This window comes from Ochotona curzoniae, unplaced genomic scaffold, assembly GCF_017591425.1.
Source record: "Ochotona curzoniae isolate NIBS_2020 unplaced genomic scaffold, NIBS_Ocur_1.0 contig_2754, whole genome shotgun sequence".
Taxonomy (NCBI): domain Eukaryota; kingdom Metazoa; phylum Chordata; class Mammalia; order Lagomorpha; family Ochotonidae; genus Ochotona; species Ochotona curzoniae.
In genome coordinates, this window is record NW_024465582.1 from 6220042 (window position 1) to 6246265 (window position 26224).

A 26224-nucleotide genomic window follows, 5' to 3' on the forward strand; every position below is an offset into this window, starting at 1 on the left:
TTCTTGTACAGTGATGTAGACAAAGTGCTGGAGGAATCCTTGCCCGTGGTCTGTGTGCTGGTGGGCTCTGTGCTCCGTGCTCAGAGGAAGGGGCCTGCATTGTTTTGCGGGCAGGGCAGCAGTTTCCATTTCTGAGACAGAGTCCAGCTTCCTGCCTCTTTCTTCCCCCTGAAGACTTGAGTTGCCTGATCTGGTGTCTGACAATAGGCAACTTTCTTACTGAATTCCTGTTTGTCTCGTTACAATTGCATTTCCCTGGTGTGCTGTCCGCCCACAGGGACTCTGCCATCTCCAGTAACAAGACCCCCCATAACAGCTCCATCAGCCACATCGAGACGGTGCTGCAGCAGCTGGACGAGGCGCAGGCGCAGATGGAGGAGCTCTTCCAGGAGCGCAAGGTCAAGCTTGAGCTCTTCCTGCAGCTGCGTGTGTTTGAAAGGGATGCCATTGACGTAAGTGCCACCCCAGCTCCCCTGGCAGGCAGAGGAAAGGAGAGGAGGGAGGAGGCCCCCAGGTGCTCAGACAGCACCCTCCACATGAATTGGAGGTGGGGATCTCCTGTGGAGGCAGCACAGGGGCCAGAGCTTGGAGCAAAAGAGTCCGTGGCCTCGGTGCGTCTCTGACGTCCAGGGCTGGCTACCCAGAACTGCCCTGGGCGGACGCAGAGGCAGGAACCAAGGGCACAGAGCTGCTCTCCTCGCTCTCCCCACTGTGTCCCTTCCTCCCTCTTTCTGTGCCCTCTCTCATGTTCTTCCCCAGGAGAGTGGGCCAGGCTGAGCCTGGAGGGAACCCACTTTTCACAGAAGTACCATGCCTTCACCTCAGTTCTGACCTGTGCCCCTCACGTGTGAGTGGTAATAGAAGCGCGGGCCCCTTGCTTTGTTTCTTCACCATAAAGAAAGCAGCTCTGAGATGAATGCTAGGGGAGACCTTTAACTTTCTTGTTTTAGCTTGGGTCACTTACACAGAAAGTCTAACTGGGTGAGCCTGAATCTGGGAAACATGAGGCCGGAGCTGGTGTGCTGGTGGCTGAGTAGCCACAGGCCTCCTCGGGGTGCCCCTGATTGTACACCCCACAGTACTTACTGCGCTTCCTGATTTGGAATCTTTTGATGCTTAGAGGCCGTTAGGCAGACCCTGGCCCCTCAAGTGTCCCCGAAGGCAGGGCTAGCCAGGCTGGCTATTGACTGTCCTGGGTCTCCTTGATTCAAGACTGTGTGCCCATGGTGGACCCTGCTATTGTCACAGCCCGACTCCAGGCCCTGCCTGCATGGCATGTGGGGCAGGGACCAGGCCAGCCCTGTGCTGGGCTTTCAAGGTGCTTTGGGGTGGCTGCTGGGCTAGGCTCATAACAGAAAGATCTTCTTGACTCCTCTTGTCATTATGAGTTAATGACCAGAAAGAAGTGACTCCCTCAGCTTAGTGCCTGCCTCAACCTCCCTGAGTGCCATCCAGGATCCTGACCTCTGACTCACTTGAAGGCAGCGAGACAAGGCACAAAAAAGGCATGTGTAGTGGCCCTGCTCCCAGGAGACTCTCAAGGCCTGCCTCCAGCCTGAAGTAACTGCACCGTATGCACCGGGCAGGCCTGTTTGTGCCTCGGAGTTCAAAGGACTTAACTTTTGTAAAATTTAACTATTACTGAGTATTTTCAATTAAGAAACAATAATCTGATGCATTAGTTGAAATTTATTCTTGGACATTCTAATCTAAAAAAAGAATTTGAGTCCATTTACATTAATGATACTTTAATATTTTAAAGAGCAAACATTTTTATTGTGTTTCCATTTTCAGCAATTTTCAGTTCAGGGCGCAAAGCCTGCTCATGCCTTTTAACCACCCTGGGGCCACAGAACTGCTAGTGCTTGTATAAAACCAACGTAGCAGGCCCAGGTGAGTGGTCCACAGCCGAGGCAATTGCACCTGCACTTAGTCTCAGGCCAGCACCAAATATGGTTTAAAAGCTTTTGAAAGATTGTGGTCTGAAAGCCTCCATCCCCGAATCCCTTAACCGTGAAAAATCTAAGCAATCGAGGCTTTGTCTGAGATTTGCTCTGATTTGCTGAGAACCATCAGGTACTATCTAGGCTGGGGCCAGCCGCCACCGTCTCTCTGCTTCCCACTGCAGCAGCAGCAGAGTGGCTCAAATGTAGATGGAGGAGTTCCTGTGTCTGGAGTCCTCTCTCTAGAATACTGACATGTCAGTCTACAAACATTCCAAATAAAATCTGCTCTGTTCATGTGTCCTGTGCAGTTTGATGGAGTAAAACAGTCAGCAGAAAGAGTAACTTAGACTTTCTAAAGTTTCCATTGTTTTTCCAAGGAATCAGTATTCACTGACTTGGGCTGTTGCTGAGTTTTGTCGTTGCCATCGCTGTCTCTGCCATGCCATTCACAAGCTGCAGGCCTGCGCTTCAGGTCCCGGCCGTACTTGGGATTGCTTTTTGATCTCTGAGAGTTTATAGATTCTGCTGATTTCAGCACATCATCTTTGCTTATTATCCGTTAGGGGTGTGTGTGTGTGTTTTCTGACACTGGTGTCCCTAAGAGAATGCCTCTTAGTCTGTGTGTGTTGTTTGAGTCTCGTATCTCTATGAGGATACTGCTGGTCTGCATGTCATGTATTGTCTAATCTTCATGTCCCAGCGTTGGTGCTGTTGATCTGTGTATCGTTTGCTCCCTGACCCTCGTGTCCCAGTGTCAGTCCTGCTGGCCTGTGTGTCGTTGTTGTCTAATCTTGATGTCCTGGTGTCAGTACTGCCAGCCTGTATGTGTTGTCTGACCCTCGCGTCCTTGGGAGAGTACTGCCAGTCTGTAGTAGCCTGAAAATGCCAGAAAACGAAGCTAAAAGAGAAGATTCTCCTTAGAGGAGAGATAAAGCTTAAGGTTTTTTTTCTTTCTTATTTCCCACCTAGATTTTTCTGTAAAGTCTGTCACATTCCTAATTTACATACTTACTTAGTTAAATCTTTACCTTGCTTTCTAAGATTTCATAATTTTTAGTCTTAATTTTTACAAAAATCATGTGAATTTTCAGTTCGATTCTGAAAGTATGGTGCAATGAAGCTTGCATATGCTTAATCCCAAATCAACAAGGTTTGACAGCTCTTGCTTTAAGTATTCCTGCTTTGGTTACTATGAAAATATACTGTTTTAAAGGTAAACAGCCTCCCCATCATTTCACTCCTAAAACCTTTGGTAAGTGTCCCTGAAAGATTATTGTACATGCCCACAGAGCGCTCAGCCCCTGCTTGCAGTCTTCTGATACCCAGGGTGTGTTCAGTTGTGCACGGACACCTCGGTTGGGAGGCCTCAGGCAGACCTCAACCAAACCTGTCTCTCCTTCTGCTGCACTGCTCTTTGACCCGCCATGACTTGTTGAAATAACTGGATCAGTTGGCAGAAGAGCAAGTCCCACATTTGGCATTTGTCCACTTGATAGTCTTCAGAGTTGCCAAGCTGTTTTTCTTTGCCTGGTAATTAATCTGAGCAGTTAGATGGCAAAACCTGCTTCTATTCAGGATCCATTTTTGTGTGGGAAGGCTCCAGGAGCTGCCCATCAGTACTGTTCTGGTCCTGCTGGGCACAGCCCCGAGGAATGCTTGGGCACTGGCCTTCCACACCTGTCTCGTGAGAGATGACTGTACTGCTATAGAAGAACTTGGAAATACATCATTTTCTAATCCTATTATTTTGTATCCCCTTGATACTTGGGTTCGCCTGAAACAATGAGCATTCTTTCATTATGAATTGCTTAATTGCCACCTGTCTCCTTTTATTACAGATATCCATGATAAAAGCTAGATTCCTGTCTATGTTTCAAGACCAAGCTTTTTCATTCATTTTTTGGCTTTTTAGCTCTTTATTTAAAAACACTATTGGCAGTTGGTAGATGTTTGTATATTCATATTTCCTGCAGTTGTGACAAGTTTCCTTTTGCAGTATTTAATTGTCCTGCTAAGCCTTGGCTAGTGGGAACTCCTTCAGCGCGTTTCTGTGTACGCTTGTTTTACGATGTTTTACGATGTTTTTGGAAACAGCACCTTTGCTAAGGTGTGACTGTGTGTGGCATTCCCACCCATTTCCAGTGTCCACTTTCCAAGTGCTGTCCTGCTGACACATTTTTTCCCGTCCTTGCTTGGCACAGCGAATGCAGCGGTGTGTATCTGTTTTTTCGATCTTGCTCTTATATGCTGCCTGTTCCTTCAGATCATCTCGGACCTGGAGTCCTGGAACGATGAGCTTTCTCAGCAGATGAACGACTTCGACACAGAAGACCTCACCATCGCAGAGCAGCGGCTCCAGCACCATGCCGACAAAGCCTTGACCATGAACAACCTGACTTTCGATGTCATCCACCAAGGGCAGGATCTTCTGCAGTATGTCAACGAAGTCCAGGCCTCAGGTAAGGAAGGTTATTCTGTCCTCAGTCAGCCACAGCCTCCTACACCCTCCCCCCGTTGGCCACAGCCTTTAATACCCTCCCCCCAGTCAGCCGTAGCCTTCAGCACCCTCCCCCCAGCCAGAATTCAGTTTATCCTAATGTAATGCTGCAAGTCCCTTTAACTCCTACAGTATAGAGGTTTTAGATGCCTGTTCTTTGCAAGGGCACATTTTGCATTTTTTTTCCTGCAATAATACAATCACACTGTGGTTGTCTTTAATAACTTGTCATTACTATTTCAATAGCATGAACTTTAATTTTACGGGGTGATACTCCATGAAGGAACCCCAGTATTTTCACATACCTTTTTTGCTAGTGTATATTTTACCAGCAGATGTCACTCTAGCCTCACAACTGTATTATTAGAAACAGCAGTAACCTGCATACTCCATGACTCACTTTGCACAAGGTAAACGGAACGCTTACTGAAGAGTTAACTGCATGTTGAGGGTAACAGCTCCTGGAAAGCCAAGTTCACTCCCTTGTAAAGATGCTGCATTCTCACTAGTTATTAATGGAGCATAGCTAGGCGCGGCTTAGTTGGATTCCACACTCTTTCCCTGTGCTCCCCGTGAACCTGCCCAGCAGCACAGTGTGTTATCACTCAGGCAGGTTGTGTAGTCCCCAGCATTTGGGAACAGGAGGTAGAAGGCGTGGTTGAATTCTGGGGCCACGCTTCGATGTCTGCAGGTGTGGAGCTGCTATGTGACAGAGACGTGGACATGGCCACTCGGGTTCAGGACCTGCTGGAGTTTCTTCATGAGAAGCAGCAGGAGCTGGACCTGGCTGCGGAACAGCACCGCAAACACCTGGAGCAGTGTGTGCAGCTGCGCCACCTGCAGGCAGAAGTGAAGCAGGTGAGCCCAGGGCAATGGGAAACTGGGCTGCGCCCTGCTGGGAAGGAATTCTGGCTTTTGCAGAATCAGAGCATGTGGCCTGGACACTGCCTGCTCTGTAGTACCCAGCGGAGTACACTTAAGAGTGATTCCCTTAGCTTGCTTCGCTGGTGGTGCACTCTTGCTTGAATTCCTGGACACTTTGCCACCTGAGATAATTAGCAATGTTTTTTAATCCAAGATCATGGATGGCTGAGACTTTTCTTGTGTTAGCAAGATTCTGTAAACATGCTAGATGGCATAGCAAGGTAAAATAGGACATAGGGAAGGGATGCATAGATATGGCATCTTATCCACTGGCCAGGGAATTCGCTCCCACAGAACTAGCGTGGTGGCAGCCGGCGTGGCTCATGATGCCCTGGTGGGCGCGCAGAGAGCAAATGCTGGCTTGGTTAGAGGAGCCTTGGGTGTCCATGGAGCCAGGTGACGGCTCCTGCAGTCAGTGCGTATCCACTCTTACTGCAGGGGCTCCCACTGTGCCTCCCTGTGCTGTCAGCAATGTAAATTCACAAAACATTGAAATGAAATTTTGTGGTGCACTGATAAAAGGCTCTTTCTTGCCCCCCAAAAAAATCATTTAAGAAATTAAGGAATAAGCTAGTGTTTCCTTTAGGAATTGGTTGGATTGTAAATGGTAGATTGTGAAACACTGTGGCTTAGACATGGTGCGTTTCCCAGCTAACGGTCAAGGAATGGTAGGTTGCTGGTATCCATTGAACAGGCTGAGGTCTTGCTGAAGGATGACCTCACACTCATTGAAGCTGAGTGTCTGTCGCAGCTCTACCCATCACCTCCACTTGCTGGACCGCAGCAAGGAGAAGGCACCTGTATCAAAAAGAGGTTTTACAAACTTCACCACGACACTGTGGCTCTGATCCCACTGTGTGCATCAGATCCTGACTGTAACGAGCTCTACAGCAGCCGAAGTCCTTCTCTAAAGCTGTCTTCGACAGTTAGGGTTTCTGAGTGGACAGTGAGATAATTATTGTGTAAGTAACCAAAGGTTTCTGCTATGAATAACTTTCTAGTATAATTTCTATAATTTCTTCTACCGTCAAAATTTAAATGTGAAGTTGGGAATCGCAGTTTGTTCTTGAACATTGCGGTACATCTTAGTTGGCATTTTTGATTTTCATGCCATTTGATGTGCAAATTAAATTGAAGGATGAGATGGTGAAATGAATTATTTTCCCTTTGTCAATTTTCCAATTTTTCTTGTTCATTGGGACTGAATTAGAATGGGAAATGGTTCTCTTGATTATCTGGGAATTCTTTGTCAGTAGGTTTTCCAATATGTGAGCCTCACACTCTTGACCTGTGGATTCGTTGACATTCAATGAGCCCTCCACCTTTCCAACTGGTCCTGACTACTGAAAATAACGGAGTTCGTTATAAATAGGCAGCACTATTGACCAGATATCACCATGCCACTGGTGTTAGAATGGGCAAGGACTCATCCCTTTGCCCCCTCCAGAAGCTGCTGGACCACCTTGCGGGCCCCTGCCCCACTCCGGGTGGCTGCAGGGTGCATAGGGCGGTGCTGCCTGGGACTATCCTGTGCCGTGTTTCAGGTGCTGGGCTGGATCCGCAACGGAGAGTCGATGCTCAACGCCGGGCTCATCACCGCCAGCTCGCTGCAGGAGGCCGAGCAGCTGCAGCGTGAGCACGAGCAGTTCCAGCACGCCATTGAGGTAGGAGCCTGGCCCTGGCCCGGTCCCTCTGTCCACAGGATGACCTGCCTGTGCTCAGAGCCTCACGTGCCTCTGACTAAGGGGCCACAGGTGGCTCAACATTATGTCAGGAAGCGTCACAGGATCCAAAATGACAGCACTTGGCCTGAAAGGGAGGAAACGTTGAGGGAAGGCTCTAAGTGCCCTGCCATCATCCTCTGCCCACTGAGGGTAGGAAGGGGCTGGGCAGTGGCCCGGGCCTCCCAGGACGGGTCGTGGAGGTCAGCAGGTCATGGCTTTCTTCCTGTGTTACCCTGGGCAGCCTGGCAGGATGCATTTCCTGCCATCAGGAACACCTCTGGACAAGGGAGAGAAATTGCCATCTGTGGTAAGGTTGATTTTTTTAGCGCCTTGCTGCTTTTGTAGGCATGCTTCCTGCTGTGTGAACCCTCCTCCGCAGAGCAGAAAGCTCAGGAGCTCAGCAAGACCAGATGTGAGCAGGCAATGCTGTGTTGCTCAGCAGAGGGTGCTGATGGCAGAGTCCTCGGAGCCCTGCTCAGAGATGGTGCTGTTGCAAGTGCAGCCGTAGACCTGCCCACTCCCCTGTGTGCTCAGCCTCGGAGCTGGCTGCTTTTACCTGGGTGCGGTGCGGGAACGTTGGGAATTAGTCAGGTAATGGTGTGTGTGCGAGCCTCAAAGGGACGAGTTAGGTGATGGAAACTTGTGCCTGCTCTCCTTGCATTCATCTGATTAGCTGGAGATGAAAGCCACAGAGGTACCACTCATCTATCCCAGATTGATTTCCAACTGCCCGTTAGCCTGTGGACACCTGTTGACACTTGTTCCCAGGGACCAACTCCCACAGCCTGAGGACCGGTGATTGTGCTCGGCAGGTGAATTTCTGGCACACACATTGTGGACAGTAAGCCTCTGGGACCTGGACAAGGAGAGAAATGTCATTTTACGGGACAGTTTGCACTTTTCAAGTGAAATGCACAAGTCCATTGTTATTTAAAAACAAACAACCAAACAAAACATGGAAAGTGCAGCCCTGCCTTCATTGCTTCCTGACAGACCGTGACCTCAGCTCCTCACAGACTTGCTAAGGGAATCCATAGGTTTATCCTGTGATTTTACTGGTTTATCGTGTGACATGGACCTCAGAACTCAATTGCTTCATCCTTAACTTCCATTAATTTCTTATTTTTTTTTAATTAGTTGAGTACTTTTCACTTAGTCTAAGCTGAAAATGAAAGAGAACAGCGTTGCCTGTGGCGACCGTTTCTCCATGTTCTTTGGCTCTGAAGGCTGTGAGGGCACGAGCCGATGGAAATGATCAGTGGGGGACATTTCAACAACTTTTGTAGAACTTTGGCCAATGTGGGCATCTTTTACTATTTCTCAAATGGAAAGCCCTGTGAGTGGGTTCCATCTGGCAAGTCTGAATGTCTTTCGCCCTTCATTAGCTGATTTGGACACACTTCAGCTGTTGTTAGGCCAAATTGCCCGCCATGCCTTCAGAAACACCCTGGTGTATATTAACTCCAGCTGTGCCTGTAAAATCACCAGGAGCTGAGTAACCACACCCACCCTGCCACCCTGGCAGTCACCAGTGGCCCTGCTCATTAGCCTCCCCTTGTCTTCTGAGCAGAAAACGCACCAGAGCGCACTGCAGGTGCAGCAGAAGGCGGAGGCCATGCTGCAGGCCAACCACTACGACATGGACCTGATCCGCGACTGCGCCGAGAAGGTGGCCTCGCATTGGCAGCAGCTCATGCTCAAGATGGAAGACCGCCTCAAGCTCGTCAATGCGTCTGTCGCCTTCTACAAAACCTCAGAGCAGGTGGGGCATCAGTCTGTCCTGTGTGCTCCCAGCTGACATTTTTACTTGAGTGTAATTTTATGGAACAACTTAGTCATTATTATATGTCTTTCATTGCTAAATCTGTCAGTTCTAAGTCCAGCAGAGGAAAGACATTTTGTAGAGTTAAAATTGTTACTACTACCTTAGGCATCAACAAGGAGTCGGTTGGAAAGTGGCTGAGAGGGTACTTCCGTTCCAAATGGGTGACAGAAGCATGTCACAGGGAGACCGAACATAGCTTGGGGGTTGTCCGTGTTCTGGTAGCCCTGTCTGGACAGGGTGTTTGCCCTCAGGCTGGGTGGAGCCAGTGACTCCTCAGGAAGCTGGTGCCTCCAGTGCTTCCCAGAGATGCCAGGTACTCACACGTGATGTTAGGAGGGTACCATTTGAGTCTGGAATTGTCTTCTGCTCCCAGGTCTGCAGTGTCCTCGAGAGCTTGGAACAGGAATATAAGAGAGAGGAAGACTGGTGTGGTGGAGCCGACAAGCTGGGCCCCAATTCTGAGACAGACCACGTGACCCCCATGATCAGCAAGCACCTTGAACAGAAGGAAGCGTTCCTGAAGGTAGGGAACCGGCTCGGCTGGATGCTGCTGGTCACAGGCCACGGCAGAGATGCGCACTTGGCGATGGTGGAGGATGTTGTGACCTGAGGCCTGCAGATGCACCTGCTGGCCCAACATGTGCTGGGCCGGCGCTTTCCAAGGAAGACCTTCGTAACTCAGAGCTCCGGCCCTGGTGAGAGTGCCCAGGATGATGACTTCAGGGATAATTTGGTTCATGGGAGAAAATCTTAGGTCTTACATCATTTACACTTTCTGGTGTTCACACACTGTGTGTTGTAAGACAAGCACAGTGCAGAGACACAAACCCTGGACACCTTGTGACCTCTGGGGGGGGTCACTAACGCTCTGCTCCCAGAGCACTTTCTGCTACAGAACCCGCATCGCATCCAGACTGACAGTTTAAGGAAGACTGGCTTTTTTTTTTTTTTTTTAACATACGTCATATTCAGTCAAATGCAATAGTGGTGAGACTCTTGACACTGAAAGCTTTCCTCTTGCCCCCGAGAGTCTGCTTGCCACCCCAGTCAGACCTGAGTGTTCCCTGGGTTGTTACTTAATCGAGTTTAGTTTTTCTTACTACTAAAAAGTTTGAACTCCTCAGGCAGTATTTCCTGCTACGTTTAATAATTTTTATATTGCTTCTGAAGGCAGTCATCTGACAGGTATTGTTTAATTGGGGGGAAAAATGACACACTTTGAGAATTATGTCTGGCGACCTGTCTTGAACTTTCACCACAGCATTTTGTTTTTAACCAAGTGGGGTTGGGACAACTGTTACTGCTTCCGGAGTCGTCAGGTGTAGTTTGGCCAAACAAGACCTTCAAGTTGCCCATGCCCCTTGGCCCTGCTGTTGGAGTATACACAAGCTCGCCTTGTTGGGATCTTTTTGAGTTGAAATCATTGTGAATTTGCCTTTCTTGCTGCAGAGCCAGTCAGTACAGAAGAAAGGGAATAGCACTTAGTAAAATTAAGAAAGACTTAGGCAGAACTATAAAATAATCACAAGCCTCTTTAAGTTTCCTTCTTCAACTATGTTTTTTTATTTTAAGCTGTATTTTTAATTTAAAAGGTAGATTTACAGAGAGAGAGCAATCTTCAATCCGTTGGTTCACCCTAAATGGCTGCAACAGCTGGAGTTAGGCCAGCCCAAAACCAGAGCCTGGAGCTACCCATGGGAGCTGCCCCTGGGAGCCCCACATGGGACTTAGGCCATTCTCTGCTTTTCCAGACATGTTCGCAGGGAGTAAGGTTGGAAGTGAAACAGCCAGGATGTGAATGGTACTCATATGGGATGCCAACCACAGTGCCAGGCCCTCAACTATATAGAATGTGTATATTAGGTACCTTAAGACATTTTATTATGGAAATTTAAAGAGTAGAGAATGGATAATGGACTCATTTACTGCTCGTCTGCTTCACTAATTATCAATATAAGGGCATATGCTCACCTTCAATGGATTATTTAAACTTCTAATATGATATTTTATTTGTAAATAATTCATATGTATCAATTAGAGAAAATTTAAACAGTGAATTAAGCATTAAACATAAATATAATGCCATTATTTTTTGTAAGATTTATTTATTTATTGGAAAGTCAGATATACAGAAAGGAGAGACAGAGAGGAAGATCTTTCGTCCAATGATTCACTCCCCAAGTGAGCACAACAGATCCGAAGCCAGGATCCAGGAACCTCTTCCAGGTCTCCCACACGGGTGCAGGGTCCCAAGGCTTTGGGCCGTCCTTGACTGCTTTTCCAGGCCACAAGCAGGGAGCTGGATGGGAAGTGGAGCTGCCGGGTTTAGAACCGGTGCCCATATGGGATCCCGGGCGCATTCAAGACGAGGACTTTAGCCGCTAAGCCACGCCGCCAGGCCCAATGCCATTATTTTTTAAATACAATGTCTGAAATCTAACTGAAAATTCCTGATTATTCTATAACTATATTTATGTGTGCTTTTAATCAAGATCCAAACAAGATCTACATATTGATTTGATCCATATGTCTCTAAAATCTCTTTTTAAAATTATTTATTTATTTAAAAGGCACAAATACAGAAAGAGGGAGAAGCAGGGAGAGATCAATCTTCCATCCGCTGGTTCACTCCCCAAATGGCCACAGCTGCTAGAGCTGAGCCCATCTAGAGCCAGAGCTGAGCCCTTCTAGAGCCAGAGCCGAGCCCTTCTAGAGCCAGAGCCGAGCCCTTCTAGAGCCAGTGCCGAGCCCTTCTAGAGCCAGTGCCGAGCCCTTCTAGAGTCTGGCATTCTCGTGGCTCAGATTTCTCACAGGACGTGGTTGAGTGGCTGGCCAGGGTGGCCAGCTTCCCAAGGCTGCTCCGGGGAAGCTCTCTGCCCTCTCTCTGGCTGTGGGGCACTGCTGTCCTTGGGCCCATCATGTAGGCCTGTGTGTTGAACCATTCAGAACATGGCAGCTGGCACCCTCAGAACTCAGCATTTTACACATCACAGTTCAACTAGCTGCGTGTTTTAGAGGACGAACTAACGTCAGAGCCGTACCGCGTGATGTACACAGTTTTGTGAAGTGCAGTTAACAGGTCAGCTCTCTGTGCTATCTCTCAGGCGTGCACGCTCGCTAGGCGGAATGCGGATGTCTTCCTGAAGTACCTGCACAGGAACAGCGTGAACATGCCGGGCATGGTGACGCACATCAAGGCTCCGGAGCAGCAAGTGAAAAGTGAGTGCGGTGGGACCTGCAGGGCCACCAGAGCTGCCCAGCCCGACGTGGCGTGGGGGGCTCGTCAGGCCCTGAGCGCCGGGCCTAGGGCTTCGTGCTCAGTGTCCATTTCATGTCGGTGACATTCTGGCTAATCATCCACAGTTCAGTGATACAGTATTATATTAAAAAGCTGCTCATGTAATGAATGGATTGAAAATGCAAGTGGGAACAAGAGGAAAATACAACACTGAGGATTTTTTTTAATCACCTTTGGTTATTTTGTTAAAGTAAATGAAAATATTATAAGTAATAAAAAATTAAAGCCAAAGTGGCCTGTGTGCAAAATATCTTCCAAAGTTCAAGTAAGTTTGATAGTGAGGTAATTACTGTAAAGTCTTAGTTATATATTTTTAAGGCATAAATTAACAAAGCAAATGACAAGAAAATGTGCAGTTTAATATCACTTTAACGTAAGGCCTGTGAAAGCAGGATCATACGTGTGTGAGCACCCACGTCTCATGTGCCTCGCTGTGTGGGTGAGACTGGTCCGGGTGGAAACTTGGTTTCAGGGGAGATGACCTTGCCCTGATTGCACAGCCCAGGCTGGGAAGTATAACCAGTTACCAGAACATTCATGTCACACTCCAAAAAATACGATTGACAAAAATTTCTCTGTTCTGTCCTTTTTTTCCATGCATCTGATCCGTCTGTAACGGCATAGGGTGATTTTTCTCTTAAAGTAGCATGAGTACAATCCCCTAAATTTTGTTTTCATTCCATTATGCCATGAAACTTCTTGAAGTACCTCCTGTTTATTCATTGTTAGGATTTTCTAAGGGAAAATGAGCAAGCGACAAGTGAGCCAGTTTCAGTCAAGTGTGACACTAACTTCTGATAGCGAGTTGCAATAACTCCCAATTCACTTGGTCCATTTCACATGAAGTAGTCGTTTTTCGCACCACTCAGCATTGCATTTGCCTCTTGGTCATGTTCCACTTTGTCTGATTAAAAGTACTGTGTCCCTTCTGACGCAGGCTCTGTGTGTGTGTTTCCTCACTCACTCATGATGAAGGGTGACCTTCATCATGCATTCATGCTGGGTGTCATAATTCCAGTCTGATTCTATGGACAATCAGAGAGGGAATGTCCTGCCTCTTTGAGCATCGCTTGTGGGTTACAGGTGTGTGCACACAGCAGTGCAATGAGTCCCTGTGAGGGTGACCATGACAGGGAAGACAGTCAGCTAGAGCTCATAGCCAAGGGGGTGAGCCCACACAGTCACAGGTCCCGCAGGCTGTGAGGAAGCACCGTGGCAGGACTGGATCCCGGAGGGCCAGCGCCCTCCCGCTGGGCTCAGTGGGCCAGCAGTTAACGCAGGCTCAGGAGCTGGCGTGGAGAGACCAGAAGGGACCCATTGGTTTACATTCATTTTTGTTCATATTATTTAACTGGCAGCTGAGTTTTTTTAGCCTCATCTTCAAGTCTTAATTTACGTTCAAAAGCAGAAAGATGACATGGCGTGGGCATCGACATTCGTGGGGTGCTGCGTCAGTCTTGTTCCTCACCGAGCCCACAGCCTCGTGGAAACTCAGGAAACACCAGTGGGCAGCTTTAGGTTTCCCAATATGATGAACTTACATGCTTGGGCCCACTTCTTTATTAGGATTTATTTATTTTTATTTGCAAGGCAGGTTATGGAGAAGGAGAGACCGATCTCTCATCCCACAAAGGCTGGGCAGGTCTGAAGCCAGGAGCTTCTTCCAGGTCTCCGATGTGAGTGCAGGGGGCCCAAGCATTTGGGCCATTTTCCATTGCTTTTCTAGTCACAATAGCCTGATCAGAAGTGGAGCAGCCAGGATTTGAACCAGCACCCAAAGAGGTTGCCAGCAGCAAGCTGGGGCTTAACGTACTACCCCATGGAACTGACCTCAGTTCCCTCCCATCTGTTTCATCTGTAATTCCAGTCTTCGAAATTTTTTCTAAAGGTACTTTGTTTTATAAGATTCTGGAATAAAACAGGCTTACAAAAAAAATGGAAGGAGTGCACAAACGTGTGTAAATTGCCTAATTTTTGTGTCACTGACAACCACTGTTAGAACTGTGTATCCTGTCCTCATGTGTGTATGAGAGACAGAGAGAAATCAACTTCCACTGACCTTTGCCACTCTTTTGTATCGTTATTAAAATGGGACTCTTGCCCTGCCGCTTACTCCGCTGACTTGGTAGCTGATGTTAGTTGCTTTTCCAGAAAGCAACTGCTCTCTGGGCGTGTCTGGCCGGGGTGCTGTCCTGGAGCTTGCCCTCACGCCAGGCTCCCCTTGTGCTGCCTGGGTTTGTCATGGGGACAGTACTGTCGCCTTGGCACCTGCTAGCACACAGAGTTTTGAGTACTTCAAGCACTGCTGTCTCGAAGACAGTCACGGGCAGGCACTTTGTCCGGCTCATCCTGTCACCAGCCTGCCCTCCCTGGCTGTCCTGTTCACGTCTCCCCTGGGATTCCAGGCTCACGAGCGCCTGCTTCCCCTATTCCTCTCGGCTTCGATGGCATCAGTCTTGCCAGGAAAACAGTCAAACACATGGTCAGAAACAGTGAAAGATGGGCTCATTGTTTGAGGATGCACATGATTTTTCCGTATATGTAATGGTCGTATTTTTTACATCGTGGGCTTCATGTTTGTGTACTTCACTCATTTTTCCAGTGGATTATTCACCTTTTTCCAGTTGTTTACTAGGTGAATTAGATCTGCATCTTATCTGTTGCCCAATTTGTTAATTTGTGTATTAATTTTATAGCATGATTATTTGGTTATGACATGTTTGGGTTTTGTGGGATTGTGATTTCTTTTGCTGCGTAGCTCTTTTTTCTCTTATTCCCTACTTGATGCTCTTCCATTTCTTGAGGCTTTCTAGTGTGTGGTATTTTTTGGTTGGGTTTTTTTTTTTTTTGAAGTTTGTATTGATTTTTTTTCATTGTACTGTAATAAAAACAAGTGGAATTTTGCAAGTATTTAGCTCTTCACTAGCACCAACTTGGGTGTTTTCCTTTTCCTTTCAGATATCTTGAATGAACTCTTCCAGCGGGAGAACAGGGTATTGCATTACTGGACCATGAGGAAACGACGGCTCGACCAGTGCCAGCAGTACGTGGTCTTTGAGAGGAGCGCCAAGCAGGTCAGCCTCACGCCTGCTCTACACAGGGCCGCCAGGGGGCGCACGTTGCCATGGCAGCCCTCTTGGTAACTCCATTGTGATAGTGAAAGCATCCTGGCCTTCTCCTTAGTGGTTTGCTACACAAAGGAAGTTGCCACAGCCTGCTAAAGGTGTGTCACCCGGTGACCTTGCCCCTTCGCAGGGGGGCCCTGCTGCTTGCCTCGGCTTGTTCCACCCTGTACATAAGACTTGCAACCACACCTATTAGGATGGTGATTTGATAATCCTGTTGGAGCCTTGGGTCTGTGCTTCCATAGAGCGTTTCATATTGATATCATATGCGCTCAAAGTTTTATTTTTCACAAACTTTAATTAAAACTAGGAAATCCAGCAGGGATGGGCCTCTAGCCTAGTGACTCAGGTGCCAGTTGGAACATCCACATCCTTAATTAGAATGTCCAGGACTGAATCCTGGCGAGACTACCCATTCTAGCTTCCTGCCAGTGCATCATTGAGTCTCACAGTAAAACTAGGAAGCAAAGAAGGCAAAGTTTCCAATAATTCTGCATATTTAAAAAAACAATGTTCCTGCTATCAAGCCAAGAGACATAAAGGGGACACATTGGGAGTGCCGCTCCTTGAGCTGTTTCACGTCAAGCACCTGCCCACATCATGAGTCCATCTCAGGGTAAAATGTACGTCTGTCTTAAGCAACAAACCTTTTATCCCTCCCCCTTCATTTTAATAGGAGGGTAAGAATCTGCAGATTATCCGGGAAGACACAAGAGCGAGGACAGTTCTGTGAACACCTGTGCGTGGCCAGGCCCCACTGGGCCTGCTGTGCGCACTTGCTTAGAGACGTGGGGACTGTCTGTGTGGGGGTGGAGGGTGACCCTGACCTCCACTCAGGCCCAGCATGCCTGCAACAGCCAGCTGATAATTTGGTATGGAGTAAGCATTTCAGAAAAACTTTTAACCCAAGAAAAACCAGAAGTTCTTCAGCATAGATTGCCACTTAGGGAACAGAATGTTAGTCCAAGGTGGCAAATATTGCATTTTTGTGTCCTGTGCCCAGAACTCTTCAGTTTCCCAGAGTTCATTAAAGTTGGTTCCTGCGTCCCAGACCTGGGGCCTTGACCTTGTTCCTATTCTTGACTGCCAGGTCTCACTGGCACATCCCAACAGCAGGGTCACAAGCAATACAGTTTGCTACTGTTAACTTAGACTTGCTTAATGTTTTACTTAAAGATAGCTCAACTTGCGGATAGCAGAATGATTTCCAGTTAGAAATGGTTTCATACTCATTCTTTTACATCTGCGTGTCTGTGTTATCTGTAGATTGAAGGATGATACCAAGAAGCAACATTGCAAATAGTTTTCTTGGCAGAGGAAAATAAGTTTGTCCCGATGCAGGTGGCATAAAGTCAGCCCGACTGCCCTCACGAGTTCTGTGCCATTCCAGAACCACAGTGCTACAGTAACTCATTGAGGGCCCTCATAGCTTGCATAGTTGTCAGTGCAGTGCTCTGGGGAGACTGTGGCCCCCACCCTGCCTCTCCGCCCCTCGTGCCTGCTGGCCACTCTCTCTCTGCCTTATCTCCACTGCTGATGGTTGCCTTTATGTGGGCACAGTGGGGAAGTGGGGACTCAAACTAGACTGAGGGAAATGGCTTCAGTTGGCGATCAGGGCCCGGACAGCAGTGCTGTAACAGAGCAGAAATACCCAGCCAGTAAGCCGAGGACTCATATGGGTCAAGGTTTCCTGTTCAGATTCTTCCTGCACACTGCCACGGAAGTTATGAGGGATCTTATCGGGACAGCCTGTGCTTCTCTTCCAAGAGCCAGTTCCAGGGTAACTAAGCGATTCCAGGGCCAAGTGTAAACACTGGCACTTTTTTTGCTTCTTTAATAGCATAACTATTCTAGGTTTCTCTGTTTAAATAAGTCTAACTTAGCTTCAGATACATAAAAACAAAGGGAAAAAAAGTTAGTTTCCACATACAAAATGTGAGAAGATATCAGCTTAGAACCAAAATTCCGTTAGTCTGCACCCACCAGCCCCCTTCGTTCCGGATGAGGAAACTTCTGCCAAGTGGGAGGGTGAAGTCACGTCTCTTGCAAACCTGCACCCTCCCGAGTGGCGTAGTCATGCATGTTGAGGGGTCCTCTGGTGCCCTAGGTGCACATCCGGACAACCCAGCTGGACACAGTAGTGGACAGACAGCCTGCGGGCTGGAGCTGCGCATTTGCTTTCCTTTTGCAGTTAGACTGCCCGGGGGGGCTCTGAAGCGTCGGGAACGCAGGGTGAGACTGCGCCTGTGCCCGCAAGCTGCTCAGCGTTCTGGGCGGGATTCCTTGCTGTGGCCTTGTATATTGTGCCTTTCGCTCTAGAGTGCTAAGAAATTCCTGAACTTGCTATTGTTGCCATGTAAGTGACAGGCTTAAAACTTGCTGAAATACTTTTTCGCTTCAGAAATGCATCTTTTTGAGGCCTTGTTTCTTGAGTGGGCCAGCCTTGCCTCTAACAGACGCTAGAGCAGCTCCTTGGAGGCAGGGCGTCCACCCAGGGGCTTGACTCTGAGCGTTCGCACCCTCCACAGGCTTTGGAGTGGATCCATGACAACGGCGAGTTCTACCTGTCCACGCACACCTCCACGGGGTCCAGCATCCAGCACACCCAGGAGCTGCTGAAGGAGCACGAGGAGTTTCAGATAACGGCAAAGGTGAGTGCAGGCCGGAGAAGTGCCTGCGGGGCCTGGCGAGCTGCTGTGCTGGTGTGCCGCCTGTCCCCGCCTGTCCCCGCCTGTCCTCCCCCTCACCCACTGCAAGCGCCCGTGGCCTCGTGGCCCTGGGATGTCTGCACTCGGACATCTCCTTTTTTTTTTTCCTCCTGTCCCTTCCACGGTTCCTTCATTTCTTTCCTCTTTCTGATTTTCCAAGTTGTTTTCTGGGCTCCCGCTTCTTCCTGAAAGCGCTGCCCGCTGTCGCCAGCCTTTCTCTTCGTGTCCCGTGGCTACTGCTCTGCCCACCTTCGGTGGAGCACAGGGCACGCAATGCCACCTGCAGCCCTGCCCAGAGCTTCTCTGCCTGTGCTCTGCAGAGGGCGTGGCTGCCTCCTGTAGTGCGATTTCACTTTGATCATAAAACTCAAGTCAAAAGCAAGTTTATCTTTGGCATGTGCAGTGCATCTGGGTGATTCGGAGTTCTTACAACAGCAGATGAGAGTCCACGAGGCGTGACTACTGGCACAGCTCCCACAGAGGCCGAGTTCTTTCTTTTTTTTTTTTTAAGATCTATTTATTTATTGCAAAGTCAGATATTCAGAGAGGAGGAGAGACAGAGAGGAAGATCTTCCGTCCAATGATTCACTCCCCAAGTGAGCACAACGGCCGATGCTATGCCGATCCAAAGCCAGGAACTTCTTCCGGGTCTCCCGCGCGGGTGCAGGGTCCCAAAGCTTTGGGCCGTCCTCGACTGCTTTCCCAGGCCACAAGCAGGGAGCTGGATGGGAAGTGGGGCCACCGGGATTAGAACTGACGCCCATATGGGATCGCTGCGCGTTCAAGGTGAGGACTTTAGCCACTGGGCCACCGCGCCGGGCCCAAGGCCGAGTTCCTGAACTCAGAACCAAGAACTCAGTTACCCTGGCGACTGTGATCATCTCTATCCAAAGGTTTTTTTCTATACACATCTGGCAGTATTTCCAGATGTGCCATTATTTTTCTTGGCAGATTGGCTATTTAGAAAAAAAACCACAGGTTAGAGAGAAAAATAAGCGATCAGGCTGGATAGCATTTTGAGGTGAAATAGCATAGTTCATGGTCTTGTGAGCCCCTTGAGGGGCTTTGACAACCTAGCAGCGGATTTCAAAGTCTTTGACAGCACTACTTTGTAACGTTGTGAGCAGCATCTGTAACAGTCCCACACTCCTCCCACTGCTGTGGCTGCCACCTTCTCCCCTGAGCCTCAGAGCCCTGGGCTCTGCTCTGGACGACTGAGCAGTTCAGTGGCGCTGCGGAGACCCAGGCTGGGGCCCTGCCAGAGGACCTGGGCCTGGGGGGACTTGAGAACGTGGGGAGAGTGGGGCTCGGGGAAGCAGGGTAGATGGCCGGCCCCCAACTGCCCCGTCCTGCCACTCCAGGTAAGGCTCGAGGCTCTTGCTCCCTCCAGAGGCTGTGTGCCTCTCCATTGTTACGGTCATTGCGTGCATGGCATGAGCTGCCTTTTTCTTGGTGTCGGTTATGGAGGTATTCAGAAAATGCCTGGCAGAGTCCTTGGGCGTGACTCAGGGTCTGCTATGGCACTGCAGCTACACCATGAGCCGGCCGTTTGCTTCTCTTCTTTCCTGGTTGCTTGGTTATGCCAGTAGATGAGACTGTTCAATATAAAATTAAGTAAGAATTACTTTTATATCATTCTCCGGCATTAACAAGTGAAGTTTTAAAAATCCTTACTGTATTTCACTTTTAGAGACAGGAATTGTGTTTTTATTTTATTTTTGTTTCGTCTTTTTAACAGTGTTGAGTAGCCTTTCAGAAAAAAAAAAATTTAACTGTATTCATATCTTACTTTGATAGCAAGATCAGTGCCGGGATATTTATGCATCAGCAGTGAACACCCAGAAGGACTGGCAGAAATAACAGTTTTAAATATATGTGTTCTTCGTGATGTGGGAAAGTTTGTCTCAGTGATCCAGATCCGTGGAAGAGTAACCAATTCGCCTGTACAGAACATTCAGAAAATGTTAGAGAGGGCCGTCACATACTGACAGCAAGTAAGGGGAGAGGCTTGCATTCGTATTGCCAGGGCTTAGTATAGCACTGCCACAGGTGAATTCTAAAATAAGAAAAAGACCAAGCAAATGGGCTAATGTTAAAGATGGCTCTCAGGAAAGGAATGGTAAGTGACTTTTAGGTGCATGAGATTAGCTGCTACACTTGAAATAAAGAAGCGTAAGTCAAAGCTACGCTGAGTTCATTTTCACCCAGTAGGTTGGCCAAGACCAAAAAATTGCACCACATACCTGCACCTGTGTGTGGACATTGCCTGGGGTGGGCGATGTGAGTTAAGCCCAGGTGAGATTCCAGCAGCATGTTGCACCATCGCACGCACTGCTGTCCGCCCCGGAGGCTTCACACCTCCAGATCTGTGCTCAGGGTCACCGCTTGCGTTGGTGCTGTCAGCAGGGCGAGATGAGACGTCACACTCAGGCCCGCTGGCGGGGAGTTAGCTTGTCATTTTCCCTAAGAAGGCTGTCTCCAAACACAAGCAAGCATGCTGCCTAGGTTCTGACGTGAGTAGCATTTGTTGTAGGAAACATTTATGCAAACCTGTCTGGGAAAATTGCGTGTATCTGAGCATGCATGACTTTGCCTGAGCGTGCAGTCCGTGCTCTGTGGCCACCCTGATGTTGGGGCTGCCCACAGCAGGTGCACCAACAAGAGGGATTATTTTGTATCCTTTTTTTTTCCCTTTCAAATTTTAATCCCTGTGAATGTTTCTTTAAAATGTCAGTTAAAACTATGTACATTCGTAGATTAGCAGATTCATTGTACTGAGGCTTTGCTCATGCTCAGAACTCTGGGGGCTGTGCTCGGGATACTTGCTGAGGTAGAGAAATGGAGAAGAATATGTTAAGTTGGTACAAAGTATCTGCAGAGATATGACAAGCAGGGAGTGAAAGGCATTATGGGAGGGAAGGCTACATGTGATCTGACCCAGGGAAGGCATGGAGATGCATTTTGTCCATCTGAAGAGCATGCTTTCTTTAAATGAATAAATACAGTTTGCATCCAGAAGACTTAGCACCCTCCAAGCTTGGCTCCAGTGACACAGACTTGGCTCACCCTGCTGCTGCACCTGCTGGCACCTGCTGTGTTTTGTGATGTGTGTCCTTCCTAGACAAAAGTCTTCATCACAGCTCCTGCTGGTTGCTGTTTTCCGTTTTGTGAGCAAATTGCAAACTGGGAAAACACTATGTACTTTTCTTAGTCCCTGAATACACACAGCACAGCTCTGCAGTGTCCTGTGCACATGGCACTTGTGACAGAGGAGTGAGCAAAGCAAGCACGCGTCCCTAGGCCCTGGAGGCGACATTGTCACAGGAGAAACAGAAATGGTAACAGGTGCACACATTCTCCCTCCGTCAGAGGGCTGGCACACAAGATTTCAGGTGGTCCAGAGTGGGCTGGTGTTTGAGAGTTAGTGTGAAGCAGCCACAGAAATGCCATGTGGAGGGACGAGGCTGCCAGCCTACTGCTAAGGTATTTTGTCCAGAACTGGGAGTGTCTTCACAGCCAACTTGACAAGTTGCCCAATAAACTCTGGCTCAAAACTTGCATCTTACGAAGATACTTTATCTTTGTTTTGAGCTCTTTCTTTGTTTTCCTGAATGTTCTTCAAAGAGTCCCCAGTGAATCCTGAGAAGCAGGGTTCGTGGCAGAAGAGCAGTCTGCTTGGTTCCTCTGGCAGGAAGTGTCAAGGGAGCCTGTTCAAGACTGCTGTGAAGCAGTTCCTGTGAAATATATCCATGTGACTCCTGTTCTGTGCTCTGCCTTAACTTGCCGAAAAGTAATGCTTAACCTACTAGGAGGTCTTTGCCATGTACCAGGGAAATGAAATCACCCTTTGGAGGGAGAGCTTTCCCGCCCACAGGCACTCCAGCGGGTGCATTTCCCTTCTCCGAGATAGAAAGAACAAGCGGGCATGTGACACCCGGCCTTCCTCAGGGCTGTGCAGTCCCCCGCTAGCCACGGACGCAGGGAGCACGCAGGCTTCAGGACAAACCAGACCTCCGAGGCCGCTTGCCCTGGGCCTGTGGGCTGCACCTGTGGGCAGCACCTGTGGGCAGCCAGCAGCCCTGAGAAGCGTTGAGAAGATGAGAGTGGTGGAACTATACAGGCACACTCAATGATGCTTGTTGCACTTACCAAGCTCCCGATAGAGACATTAGTGAGACGCAGTCTGGACATCTGTGAAGCCACAACACTGCCATCCCTTTTGGAAAAGCTGAGGAAAAACAGGCAGTGTAGGTTCGGAGCCTGCACTGGAGGGACCTGGGCCCTCCGCTAAGCCTCTGCCAGCAGCCAGAGGTGCAGGCTGTGTTGGGATTTGTGGCAGTCAACTTCATTTGCTTCACAATACTTTCCTGTTTTTTTTTTTTTTTTTTTTTTTACAGCAAACCAAAGAGAGAGTGAAGCTATTGATACAGCTGGCTGATGGCTTTTGTGAAAAGGGGCATGCTCATGCAGCAGAGATTAAAAAATGTGTCACTGCTGTGGACAAGAGGTACAGGGATTTCTCTCTGCGCATGGAGAAGTACAGGACCTCTTTGGAGAAGGCGCTCGGGATTTCTTCAGATTCCAACAAATCGGTGACTTGCTTTGTGTGGAATGAATAAATCCCCCCAACCCCCACGCCTCGTTGCTGACTTAATTAACGGCGTCTCTTGGCTCTCCTTCTCCACAGAGTAAAAGTCTTCAGCTTGACATCATTCCAGCCAGCATCCCTGGGTCAGAGGTGAAACTCCGCGATGCCGCTCACGAGCTGAATGAAGAGAAACGGAAATCCGCCCGCAGGAAAGAGTAAGCCAGTCTTTAAGAATGGAGGGAAGGAAAGGCCCTCTGAACAGAAGGACTTCTCTGCTTTGGAATCGGAGGCACTGACACGCTCCGCTCTGGGCTTACTTGCTGCAGCAGAGACTGCTGTGTCCGTTGTCCCCTGGCCACCTGGTTCCAAAGGAGCTTTGTGCTTTTACTTCGCTGCCTCCGTTTCATATGGGGTTCAAAGCTGTAGATTATTAACAGTTGGTCAGACTAAGGAGAAGACATTAGTAACGCAAATCTGGGAGCTTGAAAGTTGCCAGTGAGTGATGTACTATACACAAAAGCAAAGCAGCTGCTCAAACACAGTAGCTCTCAACTAAGAATCTCTTTGTCCTGGCGACATGTGGCAGTATGAGGGTGCATTTCGGTTATCGGACAGTGGGGAGCATGGGGGGAGCCGCTGGCATCCAGTGGGGGGAGCCCAGGGAAGCTGCTGAGCACCTACAAGACAGGACAGACGTCCCCCACCACCTCAGTCTCCCAGCCCGGTGCCTGAAGTGTAGGTGTCTCCATAAAAACTTCTCCAAGATCCTTTGAATTAGAGGGTTGATACTATTGTTCTCCTGTTCTTGGTGTAATTCTTCAAAGCCATTGCTTCAGCACTTAGCCCCTCCTCCGTACTTCACTGGTCTGAAAAGCAGGTCGTCGGTAAGTACGCCTCCCGAGTGTGTGCTGCTGTGTTTCAGGTTCATAATGGCGGAGCTAATACAAACTGAAAAGGCTTACGTAAGAGATCTCCGGGAGTGTATGGATGTAAGTAAGTTTTTGTTTTTGCTTGCTTGTTTACTTAGAGAGTTAGCCTCACTACTGCATTGACCCTTTCATAGTTCTTGGCATAATCGCAATGTTGCTGGTACTTTGAAATTTAAAGTGTGCTTAAGCAGCCAGTTTACTGTTTCTGCATTCGGTGGAGTTCTAGGCTTGTTTTTCCACTCAGGACACGGATGATGCAGCATTAATCCTATCAGCTCGCCTATCACATGATGGTCCAGCTGATCCTCTCTTGTGGAGGGAGTTCACAGAAATGTGCCTACTAATTATGGTTGCAAATACCACGCCACACCTCGTGAACACTTGTTGAGCCTCGTGAAGGCAGGAATAACCTGAGAACTGGAATAGGAACTCCTGACCTAATGAGCTCATAGCAGCTAAGGGGCAAATTGAAGTCTTTCCTGTTGGGACCAAGGTTCCGTTCTTCACCCAAGTTCCTTGATCTGTGAACTCCTGAGTGTGTGCTGCACGTCAGGAGCAGCTGTGCGGGGGGCACGTGCTGTTGGGTTTTGTTTGACTGCTCCATCCCTCCCGGCCAGACCTACCTGTGGGAGATGACCAGCGGCGTGGAGGAGATCCCAGCTGGCATCGTCAACAAGGAGCTCGTCATCTTCGGGAACATGCAGGAGATCTACGAGTTCCACCATAAGTGAGTGGCTTCCCGGAAGTACTGTGTTCAGGCTGCATGGGAGGAGATTCAAGTTCACTGCCGAAATAGAGGCAGTGTCAGTGACTGTGTTGAACTCTTAAAACTGACCTCTGGAGACTGCACAGAGACTCAGCTTTGTTTGGACTTGTTCTCTGCAGGAATAAGCTAGGGAAGTGGTGGAAATGTTTGTGCAGAGCACTGCTTCTCTCCACTGAGTCATCAGCGGCAGCAGCAGTCACTAATGAGGGGTAAAAGAGAAAGGTGCCCCAGTGCCCACCACCCAGTGCTGTTGGTTCTTTCAGAATAACAGGGAAACAGGAGCTGAGGAAGGAGAAGATCTGTAGTCTGGCCAGGATGAAATGCCCTTTGCGTCGCCTCGGGGGCACCTGATTTTACTTTAGGATCCTAGAAAGCAACAGTGTCAAGAGCTCATGTGGGTGGAGTTGGGCAGCCCAACAGCAGATGGCGTGAATATATAGGAACCAAGCAGTGAGGGTCTCCTCACTTCTCCCTCTCCAGTCAGCAAAAGGCATGAAGATGCTAAGACGCCGTTCCTCTTATCGCTGTTCCTAAGTTACATCCTTAACTATTGAGCCCCCGCCTTTCCCTGGAGGTTAACTGCCAGGGGTACCATTTCTGTGAGTGCTTGACGGTACAAGCTGATTAACTCTTTCAAAGTCTGAATAACTTACCCCTAGTTTTAAAACTGCATGATTGTTAATGCTTAAAATCTTCAAGGCACAGCTTACCATTTAGTACAGTTTTACAATATCTGTCCTCATATGACAATATTTGTGTTTTCTGCAGCATATTCCTTAAGGAGCTGGAGAAATATGAGCAGTTGCCGGAGGATGTTGGACATTGCTTTGTCACTTGGGTAATGATGCTCGGCTGCTTGTTTGTGTGTCATGTGGCTGCACTGAAGGGGTGAAGGTGTTCCTCTTCAGTTGGCGTCTTCTGTCGCTATCAGAACAGACCTTTACTGAAGAGTGGCCTTTTCCCACTTGGTTTACATTGGCCATAGTGAGGGTTAAAATACAACATCAAGTGCCAGGTGTCTCCTTGACCTGGGGGACTAATCGACAGATGAATGCCCAGGCTTGCCAGGGAGTCACCCAGTCCAGAGGGGAGGCAGACGAGTGGTGCCATGGCTCTGCTGCCAAAAGCACGCGGCTGCAGTTTGACCCACGGGGCTAGAGGGGATTGGTGCCCGTGGAGGCCGACCTCTGGAAGAGTTTGTTTCTCATTTCAACAGTTCTCTCCTTCAGATAGCGCCTCTGGTTGGAGGTTGACATTGCTTGAGTCACACAGCTACTTTCCTATATTAAAGCTTGTCTTGCTTTGGTTTGTGGAGGAAATACTCTGATTATTGAAGGTGGTTTTGTTTTTGCTTTTGCTTATAGGCAGATAAGTTTCAGATGTATGTCACATACTGCAAGAACAAGCCTGATTCTACTCAGCTGATACTGGAGCACGCGGGGTCCTACTTTGACGTAAGTGATTGATTGCTGGGCTAGCTGTGACATTTCCTGGGTTGTATTTATTTACTATCCGTAACATTAGACTAATATGTACGACATTATTCACAGCTTCTACCCAATTAATAGTATTGCATTCTGTTTATGTGTTTATCATTTTTGTCTTGGCATATTTTTATATTTTCTGCTATTTTTGAAAGCTCACGAGTGTGAGTACAGGAATGTTTTATATGTGTGTATACAAGGGTACGTCAGTTAGTCTGTGGAAAATAGAATTGAAAGATGTTTATTTCTGGTATAGTTTTTTTTTCCCCTTTGGAAATCCATGCAGTTTTTCTGTCCTCAAGACCGTCATATGCATAGATTTAAAAAATTTTTGCACCAAAGTAAAACAACTTTTAAATTCTATTTTCCTTGAACATTTGAAGTACCTTTCTATATATTACTTACTGTTT

At 48.3% G+C, this 26224-nt stretch overlaps 1 protein-coding gene across 2 annotated transcripts in view; it reads left to right on the forward strand.

Annotated features, from left to right (window-relative positions):
* TRIO (trio Rho guanine nucleotide exchange factor) overlaps window positions 1-26224 on the forward strand; it is a 275586-nt gene that overhangs the window by 164947 nt on the left and 84415 nt on the right. For both annotated transcript variants that reach the window (XM_040977419.1, XM_040977420.1), the window contains 15 exons: window positions 278-452; window positions 4210-4405; window positions 5135-5301; window positions 6912-7031; window positions 8662-8853; window positions 9290-9439; window positions 12021-12135; window positions 15173-15288; window positions 17868-17990; window positions 22445-22639; window positions 22735-22850; window positions 23558-23624; window positions 24182-24291; window positions 25099-25168; window positions 25695-25784. In XM_040977419.1, coding sequence (XP_040833353.1) covers window positions 278-452; window positions 4210-4405; window positions 5135-5301; window positions 6912-7031; window positions 8662-8853; window positions 9290-9439; window positions 12021-12135; window positions 15173-15288; window positions 17868-17990; window positions 22445-22639; window positions 22735-22850; window positions 23558-23624; window positions 24182-24291; window positions 25099-25168; window positions 25695-25784 — 2002 coding nt within the window. The remainder of the gene's footprint in view (window positions 1-277; window positions 453-4209; window positions 4406-5134; window positions 5302-6911; window positions 7032-8661; window positions 8854-9289; window positions 9440-12020; window positions 12136-15172; window positions 15289-17867; window positions 17991-22444; window positions 22640-22734; window positions 22851-23557; window positions 23625-24181; window positions 24292-25098; window positions 25169-25694; window positions 25785-26224) is intronic.